The 16,008-nt window shown below is 38.4% G+C and overlaps 2 protein-coding genes across 2 annotated transcripts in view; one reads left to right on the forward strand and one right to left on the reverse strand.

The window, feature by feature from the left end:
* The first annotated feature begins 306 nt into the window (after positions 1-306).
* Positions 307-7,248, forward strand: LOC128491226 (leukotriene C4 synthase-like). The gene is made up of 5 exons (XM_053463500.1): positions 307-364; positions 4,403-4,502; positions 4,821-4,891; positions 5,551-5,632; positions 6,602-7,248. The coding sequence occupies exons 1-5, from the start codon at positions 307-309 to the stop codon at positions 6,735-6,737; spliced, it is 447 nt and encodes a 148-aa protein (XP_053319475.1). The 3' UTR covers positions 6,738-7,248.
* A 309-nt stretch (positions 7,249-7,557) lies between these two features.
* MGAT4B (alpha-1,3-mannosyl-glycoprotein 4-beta-N-acetylglucosaminyltransferase B) overlaps positions 7,558-16,008 on the reverse strand; it is a 105,438-nt gene continuing 96,987 nt past the window's right edge. The window contains exons 13-15 of the mRNA XM_053465545.1: positions 11,221-11,308; positions 9,792-9,904; positions 7,558-8,916 (exon numbers count right to left, since the gene is read on the reverse strand). Coding sequence (XP_053321520.1) covers positions 8,893-8,916; positions 9,792-9,904; positions 11,221-11,308 — 225 coding nt within the window. The 3' untranslated portion in view covers positions 7,558-8,892. The remainder of the gene's footprint in view (positions 8,917-9,791; positions 9,905-11,220; positions 11,309-16,008) is intronic.

Genomic DNA, 16,008 nt, shown 5'->3' on the forward strand with positions numbered 1-16,008 from the left:
GTTATAAAGCAGGAGATAGGCAGGGAATAATCATGAAACCTTTACTAACAACCTCAATGCTTTATGAACAGGAAACAAGTGCAGACTCTGCAACTGGGGAAAGGAGATCTACCACCTGCCTTCAAGTCCTTACCCCTGCCTCCCAGCAAGCTACCTTCTACCTTCAGGATTCAAAAAAAGGAACCTATCCTCTCTGTAGGTGGAAGAGAGATCAAGTGATAGACAAGATTACAAGTGCTTGGTTTGGGTCCCCAATAAGGAGCAACATTTTAGGGCACAGACGGCATCTGAAGTACCCTGTCTGACATGCGTGACCAAATTGCTCTACTGGCCTTTGTCACTGTGTTGGCTGTTTTGGAACAAGGTAAGTGTTAGCAAACGCTTAACCTTATGCCGCTAACAGAATAACCTCTTATTTGTGAGTAGCTGCTAGACAGGAAGCCAATGGGTTAAATGCTAGCTTCTATGTAAGCTAAAATAACAGCGTTTGTTAGATTATGGCGCAAGGTTAGCTCTGCGGAGCAGTAGTGCCCATTGTGTCTACAGTTGACAAGATAGTCAGGAACAGTTTAAGCTCGGCATATATTTAAGCTTGAGCTCTTCGGCCCTATAGGTTTTGGGCCGAGTAAAGGCTATTTTGTTTAGAGAGGAGCAGTGCAAAGTGAAGCTGAGCCAACTAAAGTGCACCGTTTATTTACTTGCCTGTGTTTGGTAACCCTACTTAGTTTCTATGCCAAATAAATTGCTTGTCACGTCCCCTGCGCTGGCTGGCTAATCCGTACTTGGCTCTAGCCATCTTAGGTACTTCAATGCATATGATAGCCGAGAGGTCCCGGTACTTGTGTATTATCCAGGCGCCCCCTAGTGTATTATCCGGGATGCCACCAATTTATTTTTTTTATAACATTTTATTTTCACTAAACTTAATTAACATTACAAGCAGGTAATTCTTTATACACTTTCTTAACACATATAACATTTAATGTAATCACACAATGCATCAAAGAGATTTTCCCCACAAATTCAGCAAACTAAATTTGGATGAATCATCGAAGTTCCACAATGTTTCTTATTACGCCATTTAACTGAACCATCTAATCTCTCAAATGTTTGTGCATGAGTACCTGTTTTTGGATCAACAAAATTATATTTGGGATTTACTGTCAAATGTTGAAAAACTTCAGAATATATTGTATTTGAATATATTATTGCTCCTTCTTTAGCACATTCTTTTATGAGATGTAATAATGTAATCGCAGAACTCCTATCAGGAATTTGAACAAGAAAACCCCTGTCTGTGTCCAACATATACTCTGTCACACACATTTAAACACAATTACACAAATTTACACATGTTAACACACACACACACACTCTCACACCACTTATGCAAACACACACACACAGTCCATCTCACACCGCTTACACATCCATGCTCACACATAAACACATACATATCCATATCCATGCTCAAATAAAACATGTATAGACATCCATGCTGACACACTTATACTCACATACATGCAAACATATATACCCCTTCCTGGGGAAGTGATATAATAAACAGGAAAAATGATTCTATTCTATAGGTGAATTGATTTAATCCTTACAGGGGATTTCATATCTCACATCTGTGAGTTGTTCCATTATTCATTAGTACATAAATTAACCTGTACTTATGATTTAACATTTTTGATGATGTTATATATGTATTTTTTTCTTACAAGCAGTGTAGATGTGTAATTCCTTATTGGTCAGTTTTAAAAGTCGCTCGTCCATCCTCAACACAGCGCTATTTAGGAAGAATAGGTCAGGTGCATGATGGAAAATATGTAACAAGAGAATTAGACTTGTATTATTAAAATATCTTGAGTTGCTAAATCGAAACATATATTAGTAGATCTTGATTTTTTTTATATGACTGACAGGAGGATCAAGATGAAGCGGGGCCCTGAGGCACACATATGTTATAGCAACGTATGAGGCACAGCCACATGTAGTTTATTGTATAATTAAATAATGTATTGAGGAATATTATAAATCTATAGCCATGTTTACATATGCTGCTTGTTTCTGGCCCAGTCCTCCTACCACCACATTTATAATGCATGAAACCTCTCCTTCAGAGAAGGAAGAACTCCATATAACCTGTACTGCAAAGCTCCTAGGTATGTCTGGATGTGTATACACACTACCGTCCAAGTGTTGTCCCTATGTTAATAAGGATGTTTCTTTTACACCCACCTCTAATAAGCATACCTTTAACATTAGGCAGTTTATTAATTTCACCACACGTAATGTTTATTTAATCTTGTGTAAAAATGTGGTATGTACTACACGAAGACATAAGGACAGGATTAGGGAACATATTTTAAGTGTTGAGTCATTTGTTTCTTGTCATTTGTGTTGATGTTTTTACCCTTCTTAACCAACGAGGGGTATACTGGATTTTCATTCTGGCCACTAGAAAGCCTATGGGGTTAAATTCTTGGGATGACGTGTCCTGTTTCTTTGATAAAGATTTATTCTCATCTGTGATTTAGCTCTTTATTTGCGTATATTATATATTTTTATTTGTGATTTATTTCTTTATTTGGGTATATCATGTTTTTTAATTGTTTCATATTGTTGGGTGATTCATTTATTTTTGCTATTATCGGGTGTTTATTTTCATTAAGTGTTTGATTAACATGGCTATATTAGGGTTGCTTTTGATAAAGCACGTGAGGTCCGAAACGCGTCAAGCAGTCTTTTTCTGCGGATGCTATGATATTCATTGTATATTTTTTGTTCCTTTTCTTGCATAATTTTGGACACGCTATTTTTTTTATACATATGGGATCAAGCATCCAAATAAAAGACATTTTTTTATACTTCTATTTTCATGGATTAACGAATACAACGTGCTATTGGAACACAGGAGTGATGGTTGCTGACAAAGGGCTTCTGTACACCTATGAAGATATTCCACTAATAATCAGCCATTTCCAGCTACAATAGGCATTTACAACATTAACAACGTCTACACTGTATTTTTTGGTTCATTTCATTGTATTCTATTGGACGAAAATAGCTTTTTCTTTCAAAAACAAGGAAATGTCTAAGTGACCCCCAAACTTTTGAATGGTAGTCTATATAGGTATCTTGATCTGAAGGGTAACTTGCTGTCCACCCATTTCAAATAAAAAAGCCAGAAATGTATTTATAGAACAACAGGAGTTCTGAAAACTATTATCTTGGGCCAACTATAGGTAACTCCTTTGGCAGTCAACTGTAGATGTATCATTTTTTTTCACCCTCTAGTGACGCCAATAACGCAAAAAAAATATGAACTGTGTGTCACGGTCAGGACTACTTGCCAAGCTGTGACGGTGTGGAGGGCGTGGGCATGAAGGGGTTAATAGCACCAGGCCTCTGGATTTACTAACTTGACCCCTTAACAAGGCATCAGTTAACCCAAATTAACCCCCAAATCCTGCCTGTATCCCCCCAGGTAGTCTGCCACCACTCACGATTTTGATACCGGATTCGTGAGAAATCCGAATTAGAACCTTTATCTCTATATATATATCAACCCACCCCGGGCAAACAACATATATATATATATATATCCTGTAGAACTCAATAACAATACGGTAACGTGTTATCCTCTCTTAGGGTTTGTGGATATCGATACTAGAGACCAAAGACAGACTTGGATTATGAATATTTTAATAACAAAAAGACAAAGATTACACAGTGCCAGAATTACAAAAAACAAGACATACAAAATAAAAGTAAAACAGCAAACAGTTCTTAAAAACAAAGGGACTTAAACACAGGACCCTCACTCACGAGTTTCTCCAATAAGTAGGCCTGTGGGAACTCCAGATGGTTTCTTACGATGTTGTTCTGATCAGAGTATATCATGGAGTTCTGCTTTTTGGTCGCTGCATTGTCCCTAAATCAGACTTTTGCAAGCAAACGCCCCTCTGACCACATGACTGATTATATGACACCATCCCCAAGAATCGGGTCCCATCTTTGATGTGCCAATAAGTTATGGTGGGGTAAAGGTGATGGAAACCCCCCCCACTTAAGATAGGAATGGAATTCCTATAACTAAGGATCCTTATCTGTTAGGCCATGAATCACCACAGGGGTCCTTTGGGAAGATGACACCTCTAGCCAGAACAGATACAGAGGGCATGCACAAAGAAACACATTAAATCAACCTCAGATTAACTCATTGAATGCTTAAACAAAGAAACTAACCACATCTGCTGGGTTACCCTTCCATGCATCCACTACATTATATGAGTTAATCATGACACTGTGTATGTGTCTTCCAGTGCATTTCCTCTTGGACTGGTGGGTGGACGTTTGTCTTTTCCCGCTCAAACATTGCTTTCCTTCTCCGCAGCATATTTTTCCATGCAGGTCATCTGGGCACGCCGAAAGTACAACGTTTCTCCTCCGAGCACGTCAGGTCATCCGAACTTTGAAAGGACCTTCAGAGCACAGTAAGTGGCTAGCTCTCATACACCAAGACTGGAGAAAAGTATGGAATTGGGATATAGACACCAATGCCTTCCACAAGTTTCTCACAGACACCAGCATCTGGATTCAAACACTTTATTCCTGAACAAAAGTGACATTTTAGAACTTATGGTTTCCTGGCTCCAAGAGTTCTCGTAGCCCCTTGATATACCATTAAGAATTGGGAATTAGTGTATATTAATGGAATATTATGCTTTACAAAATGTTCTGTAATGATAAATTTGTTCTTTGGAGTTATCATTACATCCAAGTTTACTGTACCCTTTTCCGTTTTCCACCAGACTGAACTGCGCAGAATATTTTCCTATTTTTCTCTCTATTCTTTGGATTGCTGGATATTTTTTCCATGAAGGTAAGAAAACCCCAAACAGCTTGTACACAGAACTGGTCGACACCAACACAATGAACCTGTGACCTACACTCACAAGGGATGACCTAAGTAGTCTTTAATAATAATTGAATAATCAGATTTGATCACCACACTCCTGAATAAGAAAAATCAGTTGCACTACCAAGGTAACCTTATAAAACACTGTAAACATTAAAAATACACCCAGAAGAAGAGACAGACTTATACAGCTACATAATTCTGAAAAACTCTCAGGAGTGCAAGTGCTGTCATCTAGTAGAGGCAACCTACTAGGGAAGACCACCTATTAGATGGAAGGATTTGTGGCAGCGAGGTATTGTGCTTTATGTATGGAACGGTCTCTCTCTCTCTCTCTCTCTCTCTCTATATATATATCTCTATATATATCTATATATATATAGATATATATAGAGATATATGTATAGATATATGTATAGATATATATATGTATATATATATATATATATATATATATAGCACAGGAGTTCCTTGTTTTGCCGCTGAGACTTTATTACGCTCTTTTTCTTCCTTATTGGTGAATGTGCGATGCGCAAGTGAATAATAACATAAATAATGCATTTTTAATATCATTGTGTATATGGTAGACTTCATACATTACTTTTTATATTCTCTTTTTTAAGGGACAGCTGCAGCTTGTGGTCTCTCTTACCTCTATGCACGTTACAAGTACTTTCATGGATACACAGCATCTGCAGTGGGAAGGTAAGATATTAGAACAAGGGAAGAAAACATTTCTCATACATATGGTTTTGCATTCGTGATGTGGAGCGAATGCATTTAAAACTTTATTTCCCACTTGAGTAGAAGTGGCTAAAAGTAGTGGGAATGCTAATGTTTTTCTCAAAAATAAAAACTCTTTTTTATAAAAAACCCATTAACGGTCTTTAACTTGGGACAAAATAGGCTCTTCAACGATCGATATACATTATATATACAGTAATTATATATATATATATATATATATGTAGTGTACTCTGGAACTTTGGGGCGACTTTTTGTGATAATACAGTGCTCATTACAAGATTAACATTTACACTGTATTTCTGATCCATTTGATGTTATTTTAACAGATGAAATGTGCTTTTCTTTTAAAAACAAGGAAGTGACCCCAAACGTATATAAATATAATACAATTTACATTAGAATAGCTCATTAACCACCCAGAGGGACACTGCCTACTTACAATCTGAGGAATAGATTTTATTAGCATTGCCATAAAGAGTCAGCTAATTGTGGTGTTTGAGCAGGGAAAGTCACACAAAATATTATAAGGAATTATGACTGAACAAATATGGCAAAAAAAAGCTCTGGTGTGTAGGGGCATCAAATACTGTAGGGGTATCAAATACTGTAGGGGTTAAAACTGTAGGAAATAAGGGGGCTAGAAGACCTGATATAATGACGAGATATTTATGGGTGCTTGGAAATTGGAAATGAAAAGGATTGGAACTTAAAGGCGCTACGGTAAAAGGGAGGTTGGGGTGCGGGTTTGCCCCAGATTCCATTAACAAGAAAAAAAGCCTGTGAGACAAATTTAAAATAAATACAAGCAAAATGTAACTATTATCTGCCAAGCCCATGCCGTATTGCGGTCAGACTCCATAGCGATATTACGTTTATTGTACAGGCCAGCCATTGGCTAATGACGCATCTCCTCCTTGTCATCCACAGATTGAGGCCTATGTACGTCAGTGCGTCACTAATCTGGATTCTCATTGGGCTGTCGCTCGTTGGACTGGTGGAATATTTTATATCTGCTTATTTTGGTGTCCGTATTAAAGAATTCCTGGGCTGGAGACTTTTTTGAAAGCTTTAAATTTATTGGTATTTACCTTTGTGGTATAATTCATAGGAGATGTGGTTTCTATGCTCAATTTGACACTGTTCATAATAATCGTAAGTCACACAGAAAGAAATATCTTATTCCTCGACTGTAAAACACAGTGCTGTATACAGTAATGTAGGTTGGTATCGGCAAAATCTTGGTTTTATCTCGCTTTATTCCGTTAAACGTCTTATCTGCAGACTTGGCGGCTGCCATTGTTGTCACCCATAATATGTTGGGTGACCTTTCCTGCTCAAATACCACACTGAGCTGATACTTTATGGTAGTGCTAATGAAGTCTGTTCCTCAAGACTGGGCTAAAATAACAGCTAGAAAACCTACAAATAAATTATATAATCCTGCAGGAACAGGGCCCTTCATTCCTCTTGTATCTGTATGTCAATTGCTGTATTGTACTTCTTGTTATCTAACATTTTCTTCTGTGTCAGCGCTTTATAAATAAAGTATAATAATAATAATAATAACAGTAAGAAAATAAAGATGTTTTAATGAGTTGTCATAAGCCTAAGAAATGTATTCACTGTAGCTGGACGTCACAATGAATTTTATGGGCCATCCCTGCTGATTTAAGTCTGCATAGATTGCTTCCTCAATATAATGTCATGCTCTGGGGCAGGGCATTAACGGGTGGAAAATATCCCCATTAAGGTCAGGGAGATGGAGGCACTGCTGACCACATGTGGTTTTACTGAAGAAGGATTAATACAGAGCACAACGATTCTCATTCCCCACATTTTGTCTTCCTTTTTAGGGAAAAATAAATACAGGCTACAGTGTTGGATCCAGATAATTACAGTGCACATTTTTATTTTCTTCATATAGGTCTATTAGAGAAATCAATAAAAAATACAAATGACAAAACACATTATGATTTGTAACATAGCCCAGTGTATAACCGAAGTGGAAATGTATGGCATCAGCTTTCCTTAAATAGCAATCATCTCAATTTTTCCCCAACAACATTTTCTTTATCATTATGAATCAACATATACAGAAAATAGATTCAAAGCGTACAAACTGATTTTGTCATATCTGAAAGAGAGAAAAACTTTTTTATTATTTTAAGAAATGGGACAACCTGCGAGGCACTGGTTGTTGGTCAATGGCTACAACGCCCACAATTCTCTGCAAGCTATGACTGACAAGAGGATTATGGGAAATGTAGTAGATAAAGAGCTGGTGTGCTCCAACACATCTGTATACAGTGAAGGAACCTCCAGGTGAATGGGCTTTTTTTTTTTTTAACCCTATCCCTGCCAAAGAAGCCTGTTTTTGATTGCCTCTATAAAGATTTTTACCTTAGAGGTCTCTACACAGACTGACAACGCCGTCTGTCCTTCCTTTAAAAGACAGATAGTTGGTGGGTGGTTTCCTCGTGCTCTTACAGGGCAGTAGTACATTGATTTATTTTGTAACCCCTGCAAGGTTAAAGAGGACTAGTGAAAGAAAAACAAATCCAGCCATTACACATAACATCTGCATTGCTATAGCATGTAAGAATCTTAAAAGTAGTACAGGAAAGTATCACTCGTAAAAGAAACATAAAAGGAAAGTTACTTTGCTCACATAAAAAAAGGCATTTAACTGCTTCAGTACTTAGCAGTACTGCAGAAGTTAAGGTGACAGAAAATCAGTGGTAATAGTGTCCTGCTGCCCCGGTCCTCTAGCGACTCATGAGAATAGTCCTGCCCTGTGTATCCAATGCAGAAAGCAACGCTTTGGCGTCCACTTTTATTGTGCTTTCCATGGCAATAAATGCCTCAGACTTTCATGTGGTGGGTTAAGGAGGGCCATGGCAGAGAAGGAGGAGAGGCCAATCAGGGCACCAAGAAATGTCACCCCATCTAAAACCGGTTGGAGGGTGGATGTCCCGTTGTAGGCCGAACCGCCTGCATCTGTAACAATGCATTTGGAGACCCCTGTGTGGTTGGAGCAGCTTCTTGTCCGTCCCCAGCTGCTTCACATGGGAATTGGCGCCAAGTGTCTCTGCTTCTGTCCCACCCCTGCTCTTGAAGGACTTTCCTGTCATAGCAGTGCTGGCAGGAGAGCCGTGTTACGGGGCAGCACGGGAAGTTGCAAAGTCCACTTTTCTGGCATTTTGTTGGTCCAAAAGAACTCAGTCTGCTTTTTTAATAAATATCTGTTTGGAGACAGAGATAATAAATTAAGTGGAAAGTGCTCGGGAAATCTGTCGGCCTTGCATGTTATACAGATACTTCAAACTTTAAAATGTGGTCTTACCACAGCAGCAACCGATGGAATGGTCCAATTAGCAGGACGAATCTATTGGTTGCTATGGTGATAAGACTACCTTTTAAACCTGGCACCAGAATCACCTTACATAACATCTGTGTTTTCCATTTTGTTTCATGCGATGCAAATCACTTGAGTAATAAAATGAAAAGGCATGTGAAATTCAAATCGAATATAACTCCAGGAGAACCACTTCGAACAGGAATACTTTCTGTATCCAAAAGAATATTAAACCAAAGTATGCTTTTAACTATTGTACATAATAATGTATCCTGTATAATCAACAAAAATATAAAATAATATAACAAACAGTCATATAAAGGGTTTTTTCAGTTCAACGAGCTCATTACTTTCCATTATGAAGGCCAATCCTAAGTAAAGGCTCCAGAGTAAAACATGGCATTGACTCTGCATAACACAGATTTGAGTGTTTCACACGAGCTTGTCTCAACCTTCAGTGAACAAACCCCACACAGTCATCTAGCAGTGATCAGAAACAACCACAAGTGCAAAATGTGGGCACAAATACATACAATGACGGCCAGCCTTTAACACACACCAACAGAGATGTTTAGATCCCTTTAGGCAGACGATGCTGGTAATCAATATCCAGGAAAGGACACTAAAGCTTTATACCAGCACAAAAATCTCTTATTAAGGTGAATACCCATTTTTTTTTTTTTAAATACGTTCCCCTCCAGAACAGAACTGATGCAGTTCTTTGTACATCTTGCAAAACTGTTCTACTGTAACCGTCCATACCTCACTCAAGATGACCCAAACGGGAGAATCTGTCTGGATAGACAGCCGCAGTGCCTCAAGTGGCCCAAACGAAGGATCTACTTCACCTTCTGCAATACCTTTAGTAAAGGATCCTGTGAAACAAATACAATGGCAAGAGTCAACCATCTCGACTAATAGAGTATATGAAATAAAGCATTCATTTCTGGATTCTTGAATTGTATAATGAACACTGCATACTGGATACTTTGGGCAGTGGGTGTTCAGGGAACACTGCTCATGGTGCCTACTAAAAATGTGTTGAAAAGAGAAAAATGTCTACTGCGGTATCGTACACCAAGTGTTTACAACAAGCTAAAACCGAACATAACTTATGACAGCCAAGTGCTATGGGAAGCAGGATGGAATTCCCTCACAATACACCTAAAACACATACTACCATTCAAAAGGTGGGGGTCACTTAGAAATATCCTTGGTTTTTCTTTTTTTGGGGGGGAGGGGCATAATCTTTGTCCAATAAAACAACATGATATGGATCAGAAATATGGCGTGAACGTTATTACTGTTGTAAACGGCCTTTATTGTGTTCGCTTATCCAGGTTTAAGTTTAAAAGGCTAATTTATCATTAAAAAACCCTTTTGCAATAATGTAAGTACAGCATGGAAAACAAAGACATTTCTGTGAGCCCTAACTGGCAGTGTAATATATACAAATTAGTGCATCTTATAGGAGCAACCCCTTTGCCAGTCCTGTGAAAAGCTGGTGAATCAAAATGTACAATATGGGATTAATCTTAGTAGTGCTGGTCATACTCCTTTAAGATTGCTAATTACTGCAGACACAGAAAACGTTGGTGATTAAATGCACGTTAATGTGTTTTAAAATATTTAATGGCGAAAACCAACCTTGAAATTTGATTAATGCTGATTCACATGCTATCCGGCTTTTTTTAAATTATTTATAATTATTGAAGTATGTTTTAATCTTAATTAATTAGCTTGAAAATTAAAACCAATGTGACATGTTTGAATCATCTCTTCTCCAGGGATTAGAAATCTTGTAACATCCATAGTCCTTTTCCGGGTAAGCATTTTAATGGGTAAAACATCCCACAAGCACTTTAAAGCTACCATTAGTGTAAAGCTGATAGATACACCAGTTTAGCATATAAGTCCCCTTTTCCACATTCAGATATGTTGTTCCCTTGTTCCCAAACATAGTAAAGTCTGTTTGACCAGCAACCAACAGCAACCATCAAGACCAAGTCAAAAATATCTCCAAGCATCTTGCTTTATGTTTAGCCATTAATAATCATTTAAATGGCACAAACAAAAAATTATGCAGCGAACTACAAAAGCAGACAAGGGGCGTTCATACATCTCCGTTTCTTACACTTTCTGTTAAAAAACAAACAAAAAACAAAACAAAAACAAAGCTCTTCAATGTTACCTATCTGAAGGTATCCGTCTGGCGTGCGGTGATATTTGGAAGGCTTTCCTCTCCCTTCTTGTAGAGCTTCTTTATCAGACTGCAGGCTCTGTATAGGGAACAATCATCAGATTTTGTATTATTCCTTTATTATTATTAGAACATAAACGTCTGATCCCAAAATAATCTCACATTTTTGAGGGTTATGCGAGTGAGCAATGAGTGAGCACCCAAATAGTCAATGAATCCAATGAATTTAAAACAAACCAGTAACATGTCAGGTATAAATAAGTCAACTTAGAAGCCTGAATCCTGCTGAGTGTTAAAGGGATCGTCAACCTCAATAACCCCTTAAGGACAATAGGGGTTATTACTCGTAGTATATTGCGGGACAATGGCTATTTTAACATTTTTCGGTGTTCCTGTTTAGCTGTGATTTTCTTCTTTCTCATTTCGTGCTCCCACACATATTATATATTGTTTTTTTCAGGACAAACAGGGCTTTCTTTAGATACCATTAATTTTATCATATCATCTAATTTACTATAAAAAAATGATAAAATATGGGGATTTTTTGTTAAAAAATTACCTTTTCTCACTTTTTAAACAAAAAACTTTTACTCATCTGCAAAAACGAATGAAAAAACCTGCTAAATAGATTCTACTATTTGTCCTGAGTTTAGAAATACCCAATGTTTTTATGTTTTTTTGCTTTTTTCTGCACGTTATGGGGCAATAAGTACAGGTAGCGTTTTGCTATTTCAAAACCTTTTTTTCCAAATCTGGTAATTCTTCCCCCCATGTGCCATTTCGGGTATCTTTGAAGCCGGCCAATGCAATTTACCCCATCAAGTCATATATTTTTAAAAACTAGACACCCCAAGGTATTTCACATGCTGGTAATTTAACCCTTTCCATGCACTAATTTTACCACCAGCCTTTGTGAAACTTTATGGTAGTAAATTTTTTTGTATTTTTTTCATACACGTTGTACTTCAGGTATAAATTTATCGCTCCTGGTATATGTCCCTGTCAAACAACACCCCAATATGTGTTCAGTAACATCTCCTGAGCGCAGTGATACCCCACATGCATGGGTTTGTTGGGTTATTTGGGAGGCAAAAGGCCGCCTTTGTGAGGTGTGTATTTTTTGGCCATTTAGACATCTGATCCTACTGCCCCCATGTCCCATATTTGGGACACCTTTGAACCCTGCCAATTCAATTTATCCCATCCACTCATGCATTTTTTAATACGAGACACCCTATGGGCATTTGTAATGCCAATATTTTAACTCTTTCCATGCTGGAATTTTTGTAAAGATAAAGAATTTTAGGACTTGCTTATTAATTTTTTTTTTTTGGTGACAGTGGGGATTTTTATATGTTACCATATTATTTTTTTAAACATTTTTTTAAATATTTTTTTTAATTTTTTTTTTTTTTTTTTTTTTTTTTTACTAATCACTCATTAGTGAGCTGGGCTCCATTGACCTTGCATGGTTGGATGCAGTACCTGCATTCAACCTGCAGGAGGAGCTCGAGAGTTCACAAGAGGGTCTGGATAGACCCTCTATGAACTCATATCTATTGTTGATGCCATCCTGTGAATGACGGCAACGTCATTTACAGGATGGCACTTGTGGTTGCTCTTCGGAGCAATCACAAGGTGATCGGGGTAGGGGGGTAGTGTTGCTGACATGCCTCGATATCGAGGCATGTCAGTAACACCATTTATGCTTAGGAAGCGATTCATTTTTCTTCCGGGGAGGGATGCCAAGGGCTGCCCTCCCCGGATCCACGGTCAGCCTCACTTGGGAGGCTTCCGTGGATGCTGCAAAGCCGCCGATCGCGGCGAAAACGCCGCGATCGCGGCGATGCAGCTATTTAACGGCAGCCCGTACATGTACGGGCATTGTCGTTAACCCGTTGCACGGCAACCCCGTACATGTACGTGGATTGTCGTTAAGGGGTTAAAAAAGTAAACGGACGGCATAGAAGGGAAACATAAGCTATGGTCTCAGAAGGACCACCAGTGTTCACATTTCCTTCATACAATCAGTTTCATGCTTTCTCCCTTCTTTGTTGCCTCTCCTTATTGTTAACATAGCCTTAAATCCGTCACTTTTTCCATAGCATGCATTTTACCAGTCAGTCCACTAAATAAACCAGTGTAATAGATTAAAATAAACCATACACATACATGTAGTGAATGCTTATAATCTTTATATAACATATACTTCCTTCCAGGATGTCTACATGTCTGTCCTGCCCCTGTTAAGCTGCTGATTGCTGTTAACTGGTTCAGGTGGCCTTTCTATGGGTAGAGCGAGGAGAAGGGAGAAGAGTCAAGGCAGAGGATTGATAATGCTGGCTCTGCCAAATTCTGCCTAAAGATCTGTAGAGCAAATACACTGTATTACGCTGTAGTATTATTATCCCCTTAGAGATCCAAGAGAGCCTAGATAGCGAAGCCAAAAAAGCCCTGGATGCAAAGTGATCACTCCAAAGAGCGATCACAAGCACCATGAGTGATATTGGCTTTGGCAAGATGGCCGCCCCCATTAAAAAATAAACAGTTCACAGGAGGCCCTCTAGAGACTCTGAACACTGAGCTCTAGCACTGTACCTTTCAAAAAAAATCCTATCCCGGAAAGAGTACTGGTATTTGAAATACCGATGGGTTGTCTAATTTTCAAAAATGTATGGTTTGATGGGGCAAATTGAATTGGCTGGTTCAAAGATGTTCGAAATATGACATGGACAAAGACTGACCAGATGTCAACATACATTTTTTTTTAAAATGCGCACCTTCCAAAGTTGGCCCTTGCCCTCCCAAACAACCCAGCGAAACTATGAGTGAGGGGTATCACTGTACTCAGGAGATGTTGCTGAACACAAACTGGGGTGTTTGTTCAGCAGTGACATATACAAGAAGCTGTAAATTCATACCTAAATTACATTGTTGGTGGAAAAAAACCCCACAAAAAATACTACCACAAACTTTGACAAAGGCTGTTGGTAGAATTAGTGCATGGAAAAAAAAATATCTTGTGCGGGTACACTTAATGAGAGAGAAGAAAACCACAGCTAAACACGAGCACCGCAAAAATGTTAAAACAGCTTGGTCCGTAATGGGTTAAAGCTTTTTATTCTGTGAAACCAAGTGGACGTGTTCTCAGTCAGGCCACTAGGGGGCAGCCGTGTCTTATCCTGTCGACGTACCAAACAAGGAAAGCAGTTTCAAGGTTGAGTGTGTAGCCCAATTTCGCCAGAATCGTAGCACACAAAAGCCAATTTATATGCGTATTACAGATAAGATGAGAATGCTTGAGAGCAAGATAAATATTTGTGCATTTTTATTACTATTCTTTGTATGTACGAGGCACAGCGAACTGAGCTGGTAAACTAAAATTACTGCTGTGTAATCCAGTAGGACAAGCGATTCATTCCTTTGCCTGTTAGAGATTTACAATCAAAATTACAGCAAAGCAAAATATGTTCTCAGAAGGAGGTGCCTGGCCATCTTCCTGAAAGTTATAGTGCTGCCTCTGTAAACCTGGTTCTCTCTCTGTTGGGCGTACAGCCTGGATTCCTAATATTAAACTGTATTTATTACATGTCTTGGTGAATCGTACACAATTTCAATCATCAAATAAAAATATAGGAAAAAGAACCGACTGGAAAAAGAAAAAAACATCACTCTTTACGTAACCAATGCCCTCAACCTCTGGAGCTTTTTTTCCATGCTGGAAACACGAATTTATTAGTAGCTAAGGTTTATCCTATTATTCATCAAGTACAGAAACCTATTGCCTTATATAACAGCCTCAGGGGATACACTAATACCTAAAAAAAAGGAAAAATGCAGTAATATCATTATCTTTCAGACTAACCAGACACACACCTTGAATGGACCATGTAATAGGAAGGATAACATTTTAGCAACTACCTCCGATATCAACCAAGAGGTGTCCTTAATAAGAATAATGTGGTTTAAACATGTGAAAGAAGTAAACCTAATGAAAAAATGTTAGAAAAATGCTTGCGTTATCGTAAATATTATTCCTGACAAAGACATAAGAAAGCAGGGAATGTCTAGTCTATGATATATGCACGAGTTCCCGCCAACACGTCTACTCTATGTTGTTCTATATATATATGTGCAAAGGGTCAAGTCTAGGCCATTCTTAATTATGCAGCTTAAAGAGGTGTAACCTGCTTGAAAAGTAACCAATCATAATGATGCATGCTATTAGAAGTAGATAAGATGCTATATAAACCATGTAATCTTAATATGTAATTAGACAACGCTTCGACTTTTGTGTGTTGTGTGCCTTGTCTCGATTATGCGCATGATCTAATTAAAGGAAACTCTTTCTGAGGAGAATTCGACCATTAATTCAACCAACAAAAAAAACAGAACAAGATGTTTTCTCCCTCATCGGAGAGCTTCTCCCATCACCGCCTCCGGACTCGGTGGAGGTGGCTCTCCTTGATATGTTTCCCAGATATCTCTGTTTCACATCGCACACTTTTGTCCCATGTATTGACTGCTGCAAAACTCTGCATAGCCAAACGTTGGAAGAATCGCGTATCTCCAACTATCCAAGAGGTCCTCTATTCGTTGACAGCTACCCGCATCATTAAGAAAATGCCCCACTCAGCTTCCAATACCTCACATATTTTCGCTAAGACATGGAGCCAGTGGGATGAGTTCTAGATCTTTGACACTTACACCATGGTGTACTAAAGCTCTCAGTACCTGCTGAATCCCCCCCATCGCCTTCTTTCCTCTCTCTTGTGCCTC

Source organism: Spea bombifrons, chromosome 4 (assembly GCF_027358695.1).
Source record: "Spea bombifrons isolate aSpeBom1 chromosome 4, aSpeBom1.2.pri, whole genome shotgun sequence".
Classification (NCBI taxonomy): domain Eukaryota; kingdom Metazoa; phylum Chordata; class Amphibia; order Anura; family Pelobatidae; genus Spea; species Spea bombifrons.